Genomic DNA, 21,667 nt, shown 5'->3' with positions numbered 1-21,667 from the left:
GGAGAAACAGGCTTAAGGATTGTTGAGGACAGACTGGGCTACATAAGAAGACTCTGAATGGACGGTGGGGCAGAGAGACAGAGAGAGATTACTCAGTTGGTAACGTGCTTTCACCTGAGTTTGGATGCCCAGCACCCATAGGAAAGCTGGGCCATGGTAGTTCCCCACGTGATCACACTCATTGGTCACCTGGCCCAGCCGATCAAGTCGGAAGTCAATGAGAGGTCCGGGTCCTGTCTCCAAAACTAAGGTGGAGAGTGATTCAGGATGACACCAAACACACACATGCACACACATATTTAAAAAGATAAAAGGAAAAAAAAAGAATAGAAGAAAAGAAGAGATATCTTCTCTGTACCTATCAAGATGACGTGGTTTTTTTTTCTGTGACTCTAGTTCATAGCTCATAGGTTAGCCCAACTTCCCGTTCTTTAGACCTCTGTGGCCGCAGTATATAGTCTTTTCTCTGTGTTACTGCATCTGAGTTTAATATACACTTACAGAGAGATAATGCTTTGCTGTGTCTCATGTGTCTGACTGGTGTCATGTGGTGCTTTTCAAATAGCTCCCATCTGTGCTTTCTGCAGTGTGTAAGGCTGATTTGGCTCCTGTTTTTTATGTCTTGGGAGACTTCACAACTGGAGCTGCCCTAGACCTGAAACCCAAGTTTAGGCAAATATTTTAAATTCTTAGTTTAGTTTCTGGAGTTATTGTGGGCTTAATTACATTTTCCTTGGCCTCCATGCTTCCTGTTTTCCTGTAGTATTTCCCAATGCCCTATCTTTATCTGGGCCAGGTTACTTAGCTAATATACTCTGACACCATCATGTTAATTATTTCCTAAGAGCCACTGCCCTGAGGATGTCTACACTTTTTCCTTAGGCCCCCTACACCTTCCCATAAGTCAACCAAAAAGCTACCAGCTGGAACATTGAGGACCTTCAGATCCCTGCTCTTGGGTAGTTGCCACCTAAGCAGATGAATGGATCCTTTGATCTTCCAGCTATTAAATGTTTTATATATCACCCCAGTCTTCCACTTCAGTCATCTTCTTGCTGTGATCCAAGGCCTATCATGTGTTTCGGCACTCTACTAGGCAGGTCTGGAAGAAGGAATAGCATCCATTGATTAGGTAAGTCTGACTGGCAGTTGTGAGTGCAGACTGAGAGAGGCCTTTGAAGCTGGCAAGGAGAAGGTGGTGTATGGGGCCTGGGCTGATTTCTAATGAAATTCTAAGCCCCAGCTATGGCTGTTACAAAGAAAAGAAAAGCAGCTGATGATAAGCGTGTAGCTCCAAGTAAGTGAACTGACGAAGAGGGCTTTAAAGTCAAGGTGTTCCTGGATGGCACAAACACATGCTGAAAGTGTGCATTTAAAGCAAGATCACTGATTCAAATCATCTCCGAAGCCAGACAGGTAGCATGGCACCTTTCAGGAACACATATTTCCTTTGGCAGTTAAACATCTCTGAGATTAGAATACATGCTGCAGTTAATGGCAAGTCAAAAATGGTGTGTGAAGTGGCAGCATCCCATAGCCAACCGTGCCTTAGATGAAACTTTGGAAATGAGTGACCTGGGTCAGGAACATCCCGTCCCTCTGCCTCCTACATCCCTCTCACTTGGGAAGAGGGACAAATACAGAAATCAACTCTTACACAGGAAGAAAAACTACCGCACAGGTGACTACTGCCCAGGAGCCAACAGGACCTGTGGTCTCTGAAGAGTTAGTTCCCTAGCTTGCTGGGAAGGCTGCCTGTCTATCCTGACTGACTATTGCCTGATGCCTAAAGCTGATAGATGTTCTATAGAGGTTTCAAAGAAGACAGAAATCCCAGAAATCTAGATCTCTATGAAATACTTGAAATACTTGTTTGCTTGTTTCAGTTTGCTTATGAAGTAACAGGTTTCTTCACAAATGTTCTCACGTTTGGTTGATTTTCCCCTCACGCCTATCTCCCTCCCCCACCAGCCTATCCTGCCACCCCAGTTATTCAGCTTCTACTTTCCTATCAGATATGTTCTATTACCCTCCCCACCTCTCTCCCTTAAAGATTCTTCCCCCAACCCATCATACCCCACCCCCCAGCTTTGCCCACTTCCTTCTCGATATATTTAACAGTTCAAACTCAGATCCACCTTCGAGGATCCTAGATTACCCAAGTTAGTATAATATTTTCCAGTTCCATCCATTTTCCTGAAAGCTTCATAATTTCAATTTTGTTAGTAAAATTCCACCGTGTACATGTACTGAACTTTCATTATCCATTCATCTTTTGATACACATGATACACTGACTCCCTTTACAGTCCTTACTATTTTGAATAGAACAGCAGTAATCATGGATTTCCAACCACTTCTGGATTAGGATGTAGAGCCTTTTAGATATATGGCTGCCTAGGAGTTGTGTAGCTGGATCATATGGTAGCTCTGTTTTTAGCCTTCTAATCGTAAAATAACGGCTCACTTTTGACAAAAATATTTTAGTAAAAAAAAATCCATATTAGATACAACCTATGAACACTCTGTAAACATATTTGGGATACATTATTAAGGGGCAGTGTAGTGAGAATTTTTGTTTCTTTAAAAACCCCAGAGAAGGGAATGTGGGCTTGTTTTCATCCCAGGTGTGAGGTCTGGAGCTGCTTCAGATTGTCCACAGCAGCTGAACGAGGATTTGCCTCCTGCAGAGGTGTGATTTTGCCAGCTGCAGATAGTGTGATGATTGTGTGACATCTAGAATTCTAGGGACTTTTGAGAGAGCATATAAATTTGCTTGGGCCCTAAGAGGTGGGGTGTTGCTTGGTCCTGTTGGTTAGGTAGTCATGCACAAAGAAGAAATAAGAAATTAGTTATCCTGTCTGTGAAGATCAAACTTGCCCCAAGGAACTCGATACCCCTAATCAGCAGGAAATACTCTAATGGTAATGTCACCCCCTTTCCCCTCTATCCTTTCTTCTCTCCTGTATAGTGTTAGTGGGTTGGAAGCAGGAGGAAGGTGGAAGGACCAAAGAAACCACAAAGCAGCCAAAGACAGGCTACGAGGCAGCATGAAACAGACCATTTTAATCATAAAAACAAAAAAGAGAAACCTATTTCAAAGTTTAACCTTAGACTCATGGGTCCAAAATAACAAATATTTGTGACATGTTATTTAAATCATTTCAAACATTCCTTTTCTGCCTCCCTTCTAATGCAAAGTGAGAAAATGAGTTTCAACCTGTTGAAGATGTTGCCTTTCTTACAAAAAATGATGCTCTCCTAAGACGCCTGCTGTGGTTTTCAAAGCAACAGCGTTTGCTTCCCACAGCCCTAGACTGTGGTCGGAGCAAGCCAATAGGATACAGAATTTTAACAAATTGTTACAAGTTTGGAGTCCTGGTTCTAGCCCTGTGGTATTATTCAAGTATTAGCTTCTCTAGTTTCATTTTTTCCCTTAATAAAATAGGAGTAACAATAACAAAATAGGAATAGGATTATCTGCCCACTGACACAAAGTAGTTATAAGAGCCATGTATGACAAAGATGAAAAACATGAAGCTTTCCTGTCAGTGTTGCCCAAATCTTGTAGGCGGATGGGGCAGTGCAAGTTCTTGAGTCCCAGCCTCCCAGTGCTGTTCCTTTAGACCATAACACCTATTAGCAACCATCTCATTAGCCAACAGGGGTTGGACGGATGAGGGAGGGTAAGGCAAGAAGGTGCTTTTTAAATGGTAGCCAACAACTTGGGATACAAAATTGTACTGAGCTGGTATAGAAGAGCTTAGGCACAGTTTGGATAGGATGTCTTCAGGGGCTGCCCAGGAATGAGAAAGTCAGCGGAACTGCACAACCTCTGCGGCTTTCTCACAGGAGGACCTTGGGCACTTTCTCCATCCCTGCTTGACAGTTCCATTCCATATTGCTGCCAAAGGAAAGAAATGCTCCCTTCTTCTTAGAAGATATTGTGCTCATGAGGGCAGATGCCTTCTGAGACCAGAAGAGGGCGTGAGATCCCCTGGAGCAGAAGCAAGAGGTGTTTAAGAGCATTGACTGTACAGTAAGCTGTCTCTCTAGCCCCTGATCTTGGTTTTAGAATATCAAGGAATCAATGTACTTTCTCTAGCCTGTTTCAGTTGCCCTCTGGCCAGTCTTGAGTTCAGAAGTAGGTGTGACAGCAGTATACCCTTAGTAAAAGGAAGGTTCCATCCCTGATACCAGAAAATAAAATCACTCAGGAGTGATCTATTTCTAACATTTTAATATACATTTCGTTCTCCATCTCAAATTCAGTTGAACTGAATGTAAGTTGACCGTCTTATTATACTGACCTCTCCTATCCACTGCTTCTATTCGTGGCCTCACTGTGTTTTTCTGGGAAGGGTGAAATAATAAATAAACTAGACTCTGTTGTAGTACAAAAGCAGCCATAGACATCATGAACATGTCCACTTTCCAATAAAACTTTATTTATAAACCAGCCACAGGATTTGGCTCAGATCGATCAAATGCCGACCATAGAGTCCCAGAATGAAAATGTTGGGGGTCTGTCCTTACTATCTTCCACATGTTATATATCTAAGCAGCTCTCAAGGCTCAAGAAGAATTCCATTCAGTAATGCACGCGTGTGTGTGTGTGTGTGCGTGGTAATCTGTATTACCACATTAATATATTCAGTAATGTTTTTTAGCCTCAGATAAGGAAGTGATTGTTGGATCATACACATTTGCTGAAGACATATGAAACTTTCTTGGGAGAAGTTTTAAAATGTATTACCAGCATTATAAATTTATTTTATTTTTATTATCTGTTTGTGCATGAGAGTGCACGTGTATGGAGGTCAGATATCTTGGTGTCTTTCGTCAGGAGCCATCCACACTGATATTTGTGAGATGACGTTTCTCACTGGAATTTGATAGTTGATGTTTTGGATAGGCTAGTTGACACTGAGTCCCAGAGATCCACCTGTCCCTGCCTCCCACACAGTGGGATTACAAACTCACGGCGTCAAATCTAATTTTTTTTTCATGATTTCTGGGAATCAAACTAAGGCCCTCATATTTGCCAGGCTAAGCACTTTATATCTATATTCTTATCCCTTATAAATCAACTTTTATAGGAAATGCCACTCTGAATATAAACTACAGAAAATCAGGTCCAATTTGGAATTTAGAATTTCCAGATGCATGCAGTAATTACACTTGTGTTCTTAGATGGGACATTAGCACCCTTCTAAAATGTTATTATTGGTATTTTGAATGTGAAAATTCAGCTAGCACACTGAAACTACAATACCGTTTGCTATTTGTGAGAATGGATCTGAAGTAGGTATTTTGGATTTATTTATTTATTTATTTATTTATTTATTTATTTATTTATTTTGTATACAGCATTCTGCCTGTATGTATGCTTGCAGGCCAGAAGGGGGCACCAGATCTGATAGATGGTTATGAGTCACCATGTGGTTGCCGGGAATTGAACTCAAAACCTTTGGAAGAAAAACCAGTGTTCTTAACCTCTGAGCCATCTCTCCAGCCACAGGTGTTTGGCTTTTTAAAGCACATAGATTTAAAGAAAAAGTTAACCAATGTGAATACGGACCGAATACTGATATGCCAAAGTTATCAGGATGGCACCAGGATGTCTGAAGCTTGTAAGTCAGTGGCCACTCTGCCTCTTAGAGCTTGGTGCTTGGTTATGTTGTCTGCTAATTAGAGATTAATACCCTGGGGGATATCTTCCTCAGGCTTCCCTGCCAGAAACTTTGTATGGCTCACTAGTTCTGCCTAATAAAGATCAGTTACACTTTTAGCTTGAAATCTGTGCCTTTTCAGCCTGAAACTAAGCGTCCTACATTGCTCCTATAAAACATGGGGTAAGGGTGAGGCACAGGGACACCGCAGGCAGTGTTTACAAAGTACTCATTCCTTAGATTTATGCTCTGGAAGTGGGGGCTCTCATGGTCAAAATCATGGGAAAGTCATGAGTGCTACACCCCAACCAAGGCTTAGAAAGGACCTAAGTCAAAGGCGCATTCCTGTCTACCCATTTATTTGAATGCATCCTCCATTTGTGGAACCAGTATTTCTTTCTGTTGGCCAACACTTTTCTTCAGATCTGTCGATAGCCATCCTGGGTGGAAGGCACATCAACATCTGCAGCTTTGACGCATGACCACTCCTCAGGATCCGGTTTGTGTTCACCTCACACCACACATCCACCTGCCAGCAGCTGGCCGTGTGTTCATCTCGCGTTTCACTCCCAAAAATGTTGATTATTCAGTCACTTTACTTGGGCGCTTTCTCTTCTCTGATCTTGCTCTCAAAACTCTTTACAAGCTAGCTGAATCCCCTGCAGCAATGGTTCTCGTTTCTGAAGTCTGACTAGCCTCAGGGCCTCCATGGTCTTTTCTACCTGCTAGAGTTCACCTTCCTGGGCTCCTGTTTTCCATAATGAGCACTTGCCTTTGGAGACCTAAATTACATACAGGCAGAGCAAGTGGCTTTTGCCTCACAGCTTGGTCACTTCCTTTCCAGTAGTTTCTGATGCCATGTCTGCGAGTCCACACCTCCATCCTACACTGCCTCATCGCTTACCCATGTAGAATCCTATGTAGAATATTTTCCTCTCACATATTGCATACCTCCAAGTTCCATTTGAGCCTTTTGAAAAATTTCATGGGATGCAACTATACTAACTGTTTTTGATGTCTTTTTCTGTTAATTCAACATCTACATGAATTTGGCATCCATTTTTTTAGTTGGATCTTTTCATCCAACTAAATGTGCCTTTATTTCCTGAATCTCTTATTATTTGTCAGGTGTAGTTATTTGGCAAACTCTGGTATAACGAGCATAGTTTAGTCTAGGATTAGTTGTTCTCTATTACTGAGGAAAAACCCACCTTTCTGAGTACTTTGCCCAATGCCTCATTATCTTGTTTAATTTCAGGGGACAATAGCAGATGTGTGGTAGGCGCATCCTAAAGCTACAGAAGGATCTTTCTTGCAGGCTGATTATCATCTCTCCCCATATCTGAGGGGACCCTGGTGCTGATCTCAGGCACTCTCCCTGTATAGCATTCTCCTCAGCAAACTGTCCTGCAAATTCTAGGCGCAGTTGCTCTCCCAGGCTCTCAGTTCTCTCCCAGTGCAGCGTCCACCAGGACCTCCTGGGTTCCTTCTTTCCTGCGCTTTGACCTGGACACACTCAAAGCAATAAACAGGCAGGTGGGGTCTTGGCTTACTTACTTTTTCCATCTCTCAGGAATCAGGGTCTTATTGCTGGGATCCTTCTTTTAAACCTTTTTTTTTTTTTGTAACTTCTTTCTTCTTTTTTGTTCTTTTTTGTCTCTCTGGAGTTTTTGTTGTTGTTGTTATTGCTGCTGTTATTATTTCCGGCAGTAGGATAAATTGCTGTATTTTATCCAGACTGAAAGATTAACAATAATCATCTGCTTTCTGCCTCTAGGTCAGCTGGAGTTCATAACTGATTCAGTATGAGTTTGTGTCGACACAGCTCACTGTGAGCTGTGTGGGCTCATGTAATTTCTGTTGGGATATATGTGCTTGGTTTAGCTAGCGCTGGCGATAAGCCTGAAGCTTTCAAAAGAAGTCAGCACCAGCCCATGCCCCTTTGAGACAAAATGTTTTTAACCTTAAAGGAGTCATAGGCATAATGTTGGCCTTGTCCTAGATGTTACCTAGACATCTGGAGGGAAAAAAAAATGTGATTTTTAAAAGTTGACTCTGAAAATGGTCCTCACAGACGTTTGTTTGTCATCTGACAATTAGAGGACAATGTGTATGAGAATATGCAAGAGTCCCAGGAGACCCACATGTCCAGCCACCTAGACGAAGTCATTGCTGCAGTCAGCGTCACTTCGAAAAACAGGATCCCGAATAAGCTGCTTCAGACAGCACTGTTCCAGCCCCCTCGAGAGAAACTCCACCTGTGCGAAGAGAGAGCAAAGTCCTACTCCAGCAGCCGTGAGGTAAGGAGCCCGGGGTCACACAGCAGCCGTGAGGTGAGATAAGGAGCCTAGAGATCACATGCCCACTCTCTTGAGAACTGAGCTATCATCCCAAGCAAGAGAAGCAGGAGAGATGAGACTACCTCAGCTTCGAGAGTCCTTAAGAGAGAACCTGTCTGCCTTCTGTCAGGAATGTAGGCCTTCCTACTGTAGGCACAGTTGTTGACATGCCAACGGCAAGTGTTTATTGAGTATGATAGTTAGTATGATAGTAGACAAAGAATGTCACCATGACTGGATTCAGGATCATTAGGAGGTGGGGACTGGGGGCGGGAAGTCAATACCTGAGTATGTCTGTGAAGGTGTTTCCAGACAGGACTAACGAAAGGTTAAAAGACCTTGCTGACTGGGCACCCGTAGTACACCCCCATGCACTTAGGCCCTGCTGAAATCAAAGAGGAGAAGGGACAAACCTTGCTGAAGGCCAGCTTTTCCCTTTGCTTCCTGAGTGCTGTGCTGGAGCTGCCCTGCTCCGCTACTCTCTTCTCATCATGATGGACTGAGCCCTCAGAAAACCCTGAGCTACAGCAAGCGCCTCCTTTAAGTTGTTTCTGTCTGGCATTTGGGTCACAGTAACAAAAAGTGAAAGAGTGTAGTGAGTGTCAGCACATGTCAGACCTGCAGTGGATTGCAGCACGTGCGCACACACACACACACACACACACACACACACACACACACACACTCAGACACGACGTTTGCTTATGTGCAGCTCTTCGTTCTGAGGCTCCTGCCTGTTCTGCTCTCTTCATCTTCTTTCCCATCCCCCCTACAAAGTCATCCTTATGTGCCAGGGCCTGTTGGTTGTTTAGTTTATTCTACAAACAGCTGCTGTATGCCTAAGGTTTTCCTATGCCAGAGTCACACAGGAAAGACCACAGCCTCCATCTTATAGGGATGTACGGTTAGATTGAGATGACAAGGCAGCAGAATAGTGGCAGTCGCTGTGATAAGTTCCGTAGCAGGTTCATTCAGTATCCGTGCAAATGAGAAGAGGAAGGGTGGGCAGCAGGGATGAGCCCCTGGGATGGGAGGTAATGAAAAGGCTTGAGAAACAGCACTTAGGAGTACTTCACGCACAAAGGCCTTTAGCATCTGCAGAGGATGAACTGCCCTCCTGTGTCTGGAATGGTACAAGCCATTTCTTGGTTCTGAGGTTTTGGTAAGGATGCCTAAGATATGACAGTGAACAGGATGGAGCTGAGGGGTCACTGGTTGGACTCAGACTGTCGATTGTTGGGCGTGTTAAGAGGGGAGTAGAGTAGGTTCATCTAGGGTCAGGTGGGCTACAGGAGGATGTGGGACCAGTGAGCTGAGGACTAAGGAAGGAAAGAAGCAGCTCATGGGAAATCTTCAGCTGAGGCTTGAATGTGGCATGCCTGTACTAAAGAGAGGACACCATGGGCCGAGATGACACACGGGTAGAGAGGCGGAGGTGAGTGAAGACCTTGCAGCTTACAAGCTGAGCGCCCTGCAAGACCTTAACATTTCACTGGGGTCCACCTGGAATAACTTGATTTGGAAAATACCCATTTCAATGTCACTTTTTATTTGAAAATAAGTAGGACTTAAAGGAAAATTGCGGCCCGTCAGTCATCAGTATTGGTTTTATTAGTTTATTCGCATGCTTATGGTGCCACGGAGCCACAGCCCAGTGTGTTCACTGAGAACTTTTGTTGGCGTTCTGCCTCCTGCTCACTAGCATTGCTCTTCCAGCTATCTGAGAACAAGTTAGAGATACTGTTTATAATATGTAAAATGTTATGTATTATACAATCTATGTATTACATATAAAATATAATAATTTCTCCTCCTTAGAAATAAGAATATTCTCCTATATAACCACAGCACAGTGATTGAAATTAGGAAACTAATATTGTATAATGCCGTCACATAATTTGCTAAAAAGACAAAACAAAACAAAGAGCAGATCCATGGATAGATGGGAACGGACACTGAGTCCGGCTGCAGATTCTTTTCAGTCTCCATAATCTGCTACGGGTTCCTAGCCGTCTCTGCCTTTCCTGCTCTCGATATTTGAATCATATGTTCCAGCTGTGCTGTAGACTATGTCTTCCCTTGAGTCTGTATTGCATTTCCCGTAGGCAAGTCTTCACATCTCAGCACCAGCAAGATAATGGCTCAAAGACATGACCGCAGGCCAGACTCCTGGGTGATTCTAATCTTTCCTCAGGTCAACAGTTAGCATTGACCATCAGCAATGCTGGTAACCAACCTTTCCTAGTGGTCTCCGCATGGAGCTACTTAGGTTCGCTTACGACCTAGTGCTTGGTCCTCTGTTGGTGTCCTGGGACTGTCGTAACTAAATGCCACATGTTGAGGGGCGAGGGACTTAAGCAGCAGGTCGTTTCCCTGCAGTTCTGGAAGGTAGAAGCCTAAGACTGGTTTTACTCTGGGGCCTCTCTCCTCCGCTTGCTGATGACTGTGCTCTTTGTGTCTTCACATGGCTGTGGTGCACATGGAGGCCTGGGTCTCTTCCTCTTCTGTAAGTCATATTGGACTAGAGCTTGTCCTAGAGCCCTCACTTTATCTTAATAGTCATTTTATTTTTTATTATTTGTGCGTGCCTACACACACACATCTCTGGAGAACAGAAGAAGGCAATGGATTTCCCAGAGCTTAAGTTACTGGAGGTTGTGAGCCACTCACCCTGAGTGGTCTGTGAGCCACATACTCAGGTCCTGCGTAAGAGCAGGAAGCACTCTCAACCACTGAGCCATCTCCCAAACCCCAAGGACCTCATTTTAACTTAGTCCCCCTGAAAGTCCTTGTCTCCAAATACAGCTTCACTCTGGTATGCAGAAAGTTAGGACTTCAACATAAGACCTGGGAGGGAAGCCAAGAGTGGTGGCACACACCTTTAAAGCCGGCACTTGGGGGGCAGAAGCAGGTGGGTCTCTGTCAGTTCCAGGCCAGCCTGGTCTACAGAGTGAGTTTCAGGACAGCCTGGGCTATACAGAGAAACGGTGTCTTGGAAAAAAACAAACAAACAAACAAAAAAACCCAAAACCTTCAGGTTCTAAGAGTGACACCAGGAAGGACCAAAGTGGAAACTACTAATATCTGAGGCTACGGGCCTGAAATCTGGCAGTGCCTCATTTCCTTCATGATTGGCTGGCCAGGCAGTCAGGAAACCTGGGTTTAAAGAGAAGGAAATGTAGACCTCATCTCTTTCAGAATGTGTGAAACAAATGTTAGAGCTTTGCTTGAAGGCATCTTCTCTTACCTTGCTGGGAAAAAAACATGGCTCTCTCTTTGTCCTGACCCTGATTACAAATGTGCTCCTTACTACTTAGGGCTAGCCTGGGCTACAGAGCCAGGTCAAAGGCTGACTTGAGACCAGAGCCCCAGCCTCCAGAGAGGAAACAAAACAAAGACTCTGTCCTCTGGCTTCCCGCCTGTCAGGCTTACTGACCTCTTTGCCGATGTCGTAGGAGACGGTTACCCTTTCATTTCTGTGCCAAAAGCAACCTAAAGGGAAGAGGGCTGGGGGAGGGGGGTGTCACAACCTGAGGGCGAACAGCATCATGGCAACAGGAGCATGGAGCAGTAGATCACGTGGCATCCAGTCAGGAAGAAAAGAGAAATAAGAGACGAACGCTGGTATTATTAGGCTTGCTGTATCCTTTGTATCCAGCCCATGGGATGGAGATGCCCGCATTCACAGTGAAGTCTTTACACCTAAATGAAACCTCGCTGGAAACACCCTCAATAAGACATACCCAGTGGTGTGCCTCCTAGGTGATTCTAGACCCTGTCAGTATTAATCATCATAGCTGCAAAGGAGTTTCAAGCTGAGAGCTAGCTCTCCCGCTTGGCTGCAGCTGGCCCTGCAAGTTAGCTGGAGAACCTAAGGGGTGATCAGGGTCTGTTCTACCTGCCTAGTTTTCCTTCATCCCACTGCGTCTTCCGCCATTCTAAGTGTACGTACGTCTTAAATGAGTTGTTGCTTACTTCACGCAACCAGGCGAACACTCTGCCTCCCCAGCAGACCATTGTTTGATTCTCTGGCACTTCCCACGTGCTCAGCACATAGGACGTGCTCAGTAAATACTTACTGGGCGATATATGTACAAGGAGGGCTTGTGACTCTTGAGGTCGAAGCTGTCTACCTGGTAAACTCATTTTCTTTTTTCCGACAGTACAAGCAGGCCATCCAGGAGCTTGTGCGCTGTGTGGCACTAACGAGAATTTGCTATGGCGACTCGCATTGGAAGCTAGCAGAGGCATATGTTAACCTGGCTCAGGGTTACCTGCAGCTGAAAGGTGAGCTTCCCCGGGCTCACCTGATGGGTGTCTGTTCTCCCTGTCCCAGAGCTTATTCATACCACAGGGATCAGGTTTTCGTGGCTCTAAGAAGCAATTGCCCTTAAGGAAGAATCAAAAAGGTTTATATGTATCAAAAGGTGGCAGGAAAGAAGCCAAGACATGGAACGGAGGCTTAGAGTGGGAATGGATCCCAGAGTTTTCCTAAGAGGGGAGAAGGGTGGGAAAGACTCACTCTTGAGTGTAAGTAGCCAATAATGAAAGAGAGGGAGGTGGCAGAGAGAGGGGGGGAGAGAGAGAGGGAGAGAGAGATTGATTCTCTGTTGAGTATATGTGGCCAGAAACTGGAAGACTAACCCAAGCTGTACAACTTGAACCTCCAACTTCTTAAAGTGAAACTTGCTTAAAAAAAAAAATCCCACCCACCAAGAGAATCCCAGGATTCGAAGGTACAACATTTAGACCACATTGGAGTATGTGTCGAAGTAAGGGCTTTTGATTCCTCTCGTGTACTGGGAAAGGAGCTGGTGTCGGCCAGCTTAGGATGTGCAGGGGTAAAGCATCATAGAAGGAAAACAGAAGGTGAGGATGGATGCAGGAAGGTTAAAAAAGAAATCCAAAGCCGATACCCAGAATGCAGTGCGTTGTACGTGCCGACTGTGCCGACTCGCACGAGCTACATCACAGCTCCCTCCACACTCAGGTTGTCAGCTAAAGAGCATGCTAGGATGTCGGTGACATAAAGCCCCCCCCCCCGCCACACACACACACACACACACACACAAGGGTCCATTGAGTGACCTTACAACCGGAAAGCATCACAGGACCAGGCTATTCCTATCTGTTAGTCAAAGGCCATCAGAGCAAAGGGGGGGGGGGCGGGGCGGGGCGGGGCATTAGAGATATCTCATCCACACCTCCTCTAAATTTTCTAGATTCAGAGAGAAAGTGAATCTGAGTCAAAACAGCTTGCAGCAAAAATCACATTGCTAGTAAGTAGCTGATGTGAGGCTCAGACCTAGGGACTGCATGCCAGTACCAGGGTCCTGCCATCTGGGACTTAAAATCCTGGCTCCCTCCCTGCCACGTGGCTCTTCCTCTCTCAGTTTAAAGTCAAAGCAGCATTCATTATTGAGCGAGGTCTGACTGAGGGCCAGCCACCATGCTAACTGCCATGCAAAACCTATTCAGACTTCCCATCGACCTGTGAGGGAGGATACTCTTGTTCCTCTTCACAGCCAAGACAGCTGAGGCCAGTTTCTTAGTGATGGAGCAAAGGATTCCTGCCTCCCAGTCTCACCTCAGAGCCCATGTTCTTGGAACTGAACCCGTGCTGTCTCCAGTAGATCAAGTCCGAGTGCTAAGGGAAGGGGCTGTACCTGAAAACCTAGTCCAGTTAGGTCATACAGACAATTCACACTAATAAATTCCTGACAGCCTAGTTAAGGCTATGCCTTTAAAATGTAAGACACAGAGAATCCTGAAGGAGTTCTTACACAAAGAACGTAGGCTTGCTTCTCTCCATTAGAAAGTATATTGTTCCTGCTTTATAGACACAGGTATGGAATTAACTTCATATTTTGACAGCTTTTGCAGAGAACTGAGACACGATTAAGTGTGTAATTCAGAACGTAGGGCTGGAGATGTATGGATGTGAGTGGAAGGAGGTGTCTGGGGGGTTGTCTGGGGGGGGGTGAGGAGGGTGCAGACCCTAGGCTCCCTAGCTGAGGTGTTCCTCAGAGTCACTACTCCCACAGGGTAATCGAACTCTACAGGAACACCCGAACACATGGGGAAATCCATTCTCAGTAATAACAATCATTACTCTGCCTGATGTTAGTCTGCTGCTGTATAGGAACAAGAGCTTATACCATAGTGGTCCATTACCTCCTGGGTTTGTGCTTCTGTAAGTATTTATAGAGACTGTGTTTGCGTTATGCTAAGAGAACTCTTTAATGTTACAATTGTAAACAGGCGAGCAGAAGACTCAGCAGTTTTAGTATTTCCTGGAGATGGCTGTCACTCAGCCAGGATTACAGTTCCTGAATATCTTACTTCCTACCCAGAATGCTATAGTTCTTGCATTCCATTTGTGTTTTGATAATTACCGATATTTTACATCTGATACTGGGGGTATTTCAAAGCTGTTCAGTTCCAGCTCATTCTGCTTATTTTATTTCTAGACAGGCCATTTTGGGAAATGTTTTTCATCTTGAATACTTGATATAAAATTCTCTGGTTGTTCTAGTCAGGGTGTTCTTCCATACTTCCAGATCTATCGTCATGCGTTACTGGACAGCATATGCTAACCTTGCCAGGTTTCCCAGCCATGGAGACTCGTGTTCCTGTCCAGCTGCAATTGAAGAGAAACTGACACTTCCTGTTCTCTGTCCATAGGGTTGTCGCTACAGGCAAAACAACATGCAGAAAGAGCCAAAGAAATCCTGGCCAACTCCATCGAGAGTCCCTACCACAACAAAACAGATATCTTCAAGTGTTCTCTAGAGCTTTTCTATACCATGGGGAGAGCCCTGGTGTCCCTCCAAAAGTATCCTTTTGCCTCTAATCACAAACAGAAAGCACTGATGCTATGATTCTTATAGGCAATCCTCAAAACCAAATAAAAGGTTGTTAAGTGATTCAGAGATGACAGGAAGTATTATATGAGAAAAGAAAAATAAAAGTCCAGGATCTGGTGTCCCTTAATCTAGAACAGGCAGGACTTTTCCTGAACCTATTTCAGATTTAAAGAAGCCTCAGAGAACTTGATAAAAGCAGAGAGACTTTCCAAGGAGATGCTGCAATGTGGGAACATTATAAAGGAAGAGTGGATAGAAATCCAGTCTCGGATCAAGCTGTCGTTTGCACAGTAAGTCTCCAGTTTAGAACTTGTGTGCATGGTGACTGGAGGCTCCTAGGGTGTGTCCATTGGCTTCTCCCAAGGCCATTGTCTGGTAAGGAAGAACAATGCTGTCATATCAGAGCAACCCCAACCAATACAAACACAGTGGCACTTGTCACTTGATGTGGAGTACACTCATATCCCTACCCTACCACTGAACACCACAGACGCAGAGCCCCTTACATCCCCTGACTTTCTGCCTACTCTGTCCATCCCCGCTGCTCCTTCATCCTTCTCCTTCCTCTCTCCTCCCCTTAGACAGCATGGTTGCTGTCCATCCCAGGAAGCTTCACTGATACAGAAGGAGAGTTTTTCTGAGGTTCCACCCCTGGAATGGGACTCCTAGGGTACAGGCTAGTGGCACACTGCAAGTTCACCATTGCTACACACAGCTGCTGCCTCTTACAGGACGAATGGGGTCCTATCTTGTTAACGGCCAACAGTACTTGGCACTGTCACTCTTTCTAACTAGCTGCCCTGAAGTATGTACCCGACTAGTTTTAAATTCCATGTACTTTCCTTATCAAATCAATTGAATACCGCTGCAAACTTGTGAACCATTTGAGATTCTCCTTCTACAAATAGGGTGTTAAGTTCTATCTTATTCTTCTTTTGGACTGCTCTGTGATTTTCCTACTAATAATTGAGATTTTCTTATGTGTTCTGCATGTGAATTATGTTGCTTGTATTTTATCTATTGCCCTTTATTTTGTCTCTGGTGGTCTTCATAACCTAGTAATTCTTCATTTTACCAGAGTTGCATTCATTCATTTTTCCCTTTTGATTTATGCCTTGGGATTTTGTTTACTGCCCAAATATCAAAAAGTCTCCTTAATTTCCCTCTACCTCATATGTTTTAAGACTTTTTTCGTTTTTTTTTATACTTTTTTTTATTGGATGCTTTATTTACATTTCATATGTTATCCCTGTACCCCATTCCCCCTCCCTGCCCAGGAACCCCCTATCCCATCACCCCTCCTCCTGCTTCTCTGTGGATGTACCCCTACCTACCCCTCACTCCCACCTCCCCACCCTCAAATTCCCACCCACTGGGGTGTCCAACCTTCACGAGACCAAGGATCTCTTCTCTCACCTATGCCCAACAGGGCCATCCTCCCTTACATATACAGCTGGAGCCATGGATCCCTCCCTAAGTGCTCCCAGGTTGGTGGTTTAGACCCTGGGAGCTCTGGTTGGTTGGTATTGTTGCTCTCCTCATGGGGCCGCAAACCCTTTCAGCTCCTACAATTTTCTCTCTAACTCTTCCATTGGGAACCCCATGATCAGTTCAATGGTTAGCTGTGAGCATCTGCCTCTGAATATTTCAGACTCTTACAGACCTCTAAGGAGACATCTATATCAGGCACTTGTCACCATGCATTTCCTGACTTCCACATCAGCATCTACCTTTGATGACTGCACATGGGATGGATACCCAGGTAAAATGGTCTCCAGATGGCCCCTCCTTCAGTTTCTGTCCCTCATTTTATCTCCATATTTGCTCCCTTGAGTATTTTGTTACTCCTTCTAAGAAGGACCAAAGCACCCACACTTGATCTTCCTTCTTCATGAGCTTCATGTGGCCTGTGAGTTGCATCTTGGGCATTTCAAGGTTCTGGGCTAATATCCAATAATCAGTGAGTGAATACCATGTGTGTTCTTTTGTGATTGGCTTACCTCACTCAGGATGATATTTTCTAGTTCCATCTATTTACCTAAGAATTTCTCTAATTCATTGTTTTTAATAGCTGAGTAATACTCCATTGTGTAAATGTACCACATTTTTTGAATCCATTCCTCAGCTGAAGGACATCTGGGTTCTTTCCAGCTTCTGGCTATTATAAATAAGGCTGCTATGAACATAGTGGAGCATATGTCCTTGTTATATGTTAGAGCATCTTCTGGGTATATGCCCAGGAGTGGTATAGCTGGATCCTCAGGTAATGCTATGTCCAATTTTCTGAGGAACCACCAGACTGATTTCCAAAGTGGTTGCACCATCTTGCAGTCCCACCAACAATGGAGGAGTGTTCCTCTTTCTCCACACCCTCACCAGCATCTACTATCACCTGAGTTTTTAATCTTAGCCATTCTGACTGGTGTGAGATGGAATCTCAGGGTTGTTTTGATTTGCATTTCCCTGATGACTAAGGATGCTGAACATTTCTTTAGGTGCTTCTCGGCCATTCGAGTTTCCTCAGTTGAAAATTCTTTGTTAAGCTCTATACCCCATTTTTTAATATGGTTATTTGGTTGTCTGGAGTCTAATTTCTTGAGTTCTTTGTATATATTGGCTATTAGCCCTCTATCAGATGTAGGATTGGTAAAGATCTTTTCCCAATTTGTTGGTTGCCATTTTTTTCTATTGACAGTGTCCTTTGCCTTACAGAAACTTTGCAATTTTATAAAGTCCCATTTGTCAATTCTTGATCTTAGAGCATGAGCCATTGGTGTTCTGTTCAGGAACTTTTCCCCTGTGCCCAAGTATTCAAGGTTCTTCCCCACCTTCTCTTCTATTAGTTTCAGTGTATCTGGTTTTATTGGGAGGTCCTTTATCCACTTAGACTTGATCTTTGTACAAGGAGATAAGAATGGATCAATTTTCATTCTTCTACATGCTGACCTCCAGTTGAACCAGCACCATTTGTTGAAAATGCTGTCCTTTTTCCACTGGACAGTTTTAGCTCCTTTGTCAAAGATCAAGTGACCATAGGTGTGTGGGTTCATTTCTGGGTCTTCAATTCTATTCCATTGATCTTCCTGCCTGTCTCTGTACCAATACCATGCAGCTTTTATCACTATTGCTCTGTAGTACAGCTTGAGGTCAGGGATGGTGATTGCTCCAGAAGTTCTTTTATTGTTGAGAATAGTTTTCGCTATCCTGGGTTTTTTTTGTTATTCCATATGAATTTGAGAATTTTCTTTTCTAACTCTGTGAAGAATTGAGTTGGGATTTTAGTGGGGATTGCATTGAATCTGTAGATTGCTTTTGGCAAGATGGCCATTTTTATTATATTAATCCTGCCAATCCATGAGCATGGGAGATCTTTCCATCTTCTGAGATCTTCTTCAATTTCTTTCTTCAGAGACTTGAAGTTCTTGTCATACAGGTCTTTCACTTGTTTTAAGAAAATAAAAAAGTATATATAAGTGTGGGTTTGTGCACATGAGTGCAGTACCCTGGGAGGCCAGAAGGGGGTGTCAATCCCTGGCGCTGGAGTTAAGATGGTTGTGACCCACCTGATGTGGGGTCCTCTGCTGTTGAATGGCGGAACAACTCCCACCTCTGCCTCAAGTGTTAACCATGGCTTTGTCACTGACTGCATTCTTAGTGTTTATTTTGGCTTAGAATTGCCACTTTGGTCCAGAGCCAATACAAAAAAGGGGTTTTCATCTGCAGATGTATGTGATTTTTTTTCCGAACTGTCCCAGTGTTGACTGTTATTCCAGCTGTGGCATCATGGGTGGAAGCACATCTGCCCAGGGGCCAGTGAGACTGATGTGTCTTCTTCTGTGAGCCGCCCCACTCTCAGCCTTTGTAAATGTTCCCAATGGCACAGAAGAGTTGGTGTTCTTTATTTTGTGTGTTTAATGACCTAATGAGTCTATAGTATATTGAATTTATTAATTTCTGATATTCAAATGTACCTCTTAATTTTTCTTTCTTTCTTTCTATTCTATTCTATTCTATTCTTTTCTTTTCTTTTCTTTTCTTTTCTTTTCTTTTCTTTTCTTTTCTTTTCTTTTGAGACAGGGTTTCTCTGTGTAGCCCTGGCTGTCCTGGAACTCTGTAGACCAGGCTGTCCTCAAACTCAGAGATCCACCTGCCTCTGTCTTCTAGTGGGATTCAAAGCGTGCACCACCATGTCAGACACATCTCTAAATTTTTGTCAAGTTGCTATATTAGTGTTTAGATGAATATATTTAGACCCCCAAATACAGTCAGTGCTCTGTCTACCAGCAATCTTCCCATCTTAACGTATATTCTGAGGTGGTTTTGCTGGGGGCTTGGGGGAGCCTGTACTCTTCCATTCTTGTAATCACAGTATATCTCTTTCTTTGTCTCTGTCCTAGTTTTGTTTGTGTTGCTGTGATGACATTTACCCTGACCAATAGCAACAGGGAGTGGGTGGGGCTTACAGTCCCTCACCTGGTGGGGGGAGTCAAAGCAGACCAGTGTGGAAGTCAAAGCAGAAACTCAAAGTGTCACATCCACAGTCAAGAGCTGAGAGACAGGGATGTGCCAGAAGCCCGAACACTCTGAGAGGTGCAGTTTCATCCGTCATCAGGGAAGCAGGAGCCAAAGTAGTAAGATGACGACACAGTCCCACGAAAGGGCCTAAACCTTTCAACAGACCAGTGGTACCAAGCGCTGGCGAGGATGTGGTGCACAGAGATGCCTTCTCCTTCGTAGCTGCTTGGGTGTATTTGATGGGTCTCTTTAGAAAACCATTTGACATCATCTCCTAAATATGAACATCTTTACACCCTTTGGCCCAACAGTATCATCGTAGTATACACTCAGCAGGAATGTCTGTGTGTTTGTTCACCAGAACACACATCCAGCCTCCTTATTCAACAGCCAAGAACTAAAAGCAACCCAAATCTCTTCAAAGAAAGGCTAAAAATCCGTGATCTGTTCATATAGAAAGGCAGTTGTCAAGCTGCTTGTTACATAACATCATGTCTGACTCTCACAAACACAGAATTCAGTTGAAGAAACCAGATCCCAAATATTCAAACTGCCTGGTTCCATTAATAAAACTGAAGGGGAAAGACCGTTTTCTGGTGTCCAAGAGGGCTAACCCACACAGAATCTCTTCCTGCTCAGAATGAGATGCTTTTCTATCCCATTGTGCAGGAGGTATACAGCCCCAGATCTGATATTGCTTGCATCTGTTGACACTTGACCGATGTGTCAGTTCTTAGTGTTGAGCTCTGTTGCTACAAAACACTCAAGTATCCTATGCCAGAATCTGGCGCCACCTTCAGAGTGCTTGCCAAATCGCAATTCCAAACATTGACAGCAGGTGGCGAACGTTGTCCATATCTGTGTCAGATAACTGTCCAGTTACCTCTGTGGAGATACTTTTGGGTATAATAGAGTTATTTCCAGTGTTGCCACGTTCTTCCATTCCAATTCTTCTCTCTGACATTTTCCATAGAACTCACAGGTTTAAGATACATGCTTTTCATTTCATCTCTTTGCTTTGTGTTTTCATGGAAATAGGAATATTTTCTCCAAACTGGCTTGCTTTACAAAGAAACAAGGCTTTGGTTTGGATGTGTCTGTAGTTAGACTTGAACTGAGGGTCGTTTTCTTTCCTTCTTGAGTCTTGGGGATGGAAGGCTAGGCGAAGGGCTCAGGCAGCCTTTGGATTTCTGCTCCTCTTAAAAGGACATCTTTTAGTGTGTCCTCTCCTCCTGCTTCTCCTTTTATGGTGCCCACCAGGCTGGCCTGACACACATAGCCAGGGCCAAGTGACTCATGCCCAGGCCTCCACCACTGCAGGAGGCCTGGAGATTCTATCCCCTCCCCCTGCTTCCATGTCCCATCCCCTCCTCTGTCACGGTACCACTGAATTCAGTAACGACTTAGTAACTTTGCTGAGTGTCAAAAGTGTTCCTCAGTTGTCTGTTAAATTGTCACAAGCAAAAATGGGAAAACTTTCCCCCAGTCCTCATCCTTATGTTCTATCCTGGGACCCTGTACATAGATCCAAAGATGGGCAGTTATCTTTAAATACACAGGTGCTTACTCATGCATGTGCACACACACACACACACTCCTCCACAGCATGTGATCTGTCCCCAGCTTTCTCTGTGAACTTGTGACATCATGTTTGGAGTCTTCCCCAGCTTGCCCCATGAGCACCTGGCCTCACCCCGCTGTACTGAACTAGCCCAGGAATGAGCAAACACTTTTTTTTTTCCTCGAGCATCAAGAGGACCGCCTGCCAAGTGTTTCCAAGCATCGTGACATGGTGTGATGAACACTGGGCTGTGAGTCAGCTCCCTGGGTTCAAGTAGGGGTTCATTCCAACCACTCCATGGGGAGAATGTGGGCAAAGCCCCTGCTTCCTGTGAGTTCACTCTCCTCTCTAGCCAGCATACAAAGGATCGGACCTCAGAGCATAGCTGTGAGGACTGAATGAGCACCAGGGTAAAGCATCCAAGCATCTAAGTTCAACCCTGAAGAAATAGAGGGGGAGGCGAGGGGAGGAGAATAAAAGCCACACTAGCTGCTCATCACTGATCACCATCTGTGGCAAGGTCCTGAATGCGTTGTTTATTCATCTTCAGTCCTTACTGCAAGGTGTTTACTCTTATATTCTCATGGGCGAATAAAGGAGCTCAGGCTGAAAAACACCAAGGGGAAATCAGTAACTAGAAGCCTACACTGCACATTCATATTCTCTCTCTCTCTCTCTCTCTCTCTCTCTCTCTCTCTCTCTCTCTCTCTCTCTC

The 21,667-nt window shown here is 44.4% G+C and overlaps 1 protein-coding gene across 4 annotated transcripts in view; it reads left to right on the top strand.

Annotated features, from left to right (window-relative positions):
• Positions 1–21,667, top strand: part of Ttc23 (tetratricopeptide repeat domain 23) — an 84,753-nt gene that overhangs the window by 6,972 nt on the left and 56,114 nt on the right. For 3 of the 4 annotated variants that reach the window (XM_028776700.1, XM_028776701.1, XM_028776703.1), the window contains 4 exons: positions 7,772–7,971; positions 12,174–12,297; positions 14,695–14,845; positions 15,041–15,166. In XM_028776700.1, the coding sequence (XP_028632533.1) occupies positions 7,792–7,971; positions 12,174–12,297; positions 14,695–14,845; positions 15,041–15,166 (581 nt within the window). In that variant the 5' untranslated portion in view covers positions 7,772–7,791. Of the gene's footprint in view, positions 1–7,745; positions 7,972–12,173; positions 12,298–14,694; positions 14,846–15,040; positions 15,167–21,667 lie in introns of all 4 variants that reach the window. The other variant, XM_028776702.1, reaches the window with a different exon arrangement.

The sequence above is a fragment of the Grammomys surdaster genome, unplaced genomic scaffold (genome assembly GCF_004785775.1).
Source record: "Grammomys surdaster isolate TR1022 unplaced genomic scaffold, NIH_TR_1.0 271, whole genome shotgun sequence".
Taxonomy (NCBI): domain Eukaryota; kingdom Metazoa; phylum Chordata; class Mammalia; order Rodentia; family Muridae; genus Grammomys; species Grammomys surdaster.
The sequence above is the reverse complement of the archived record's forward strand: the minus strand, read 5'-3'. Positions and strand labels throughout refer to the sequence as shown.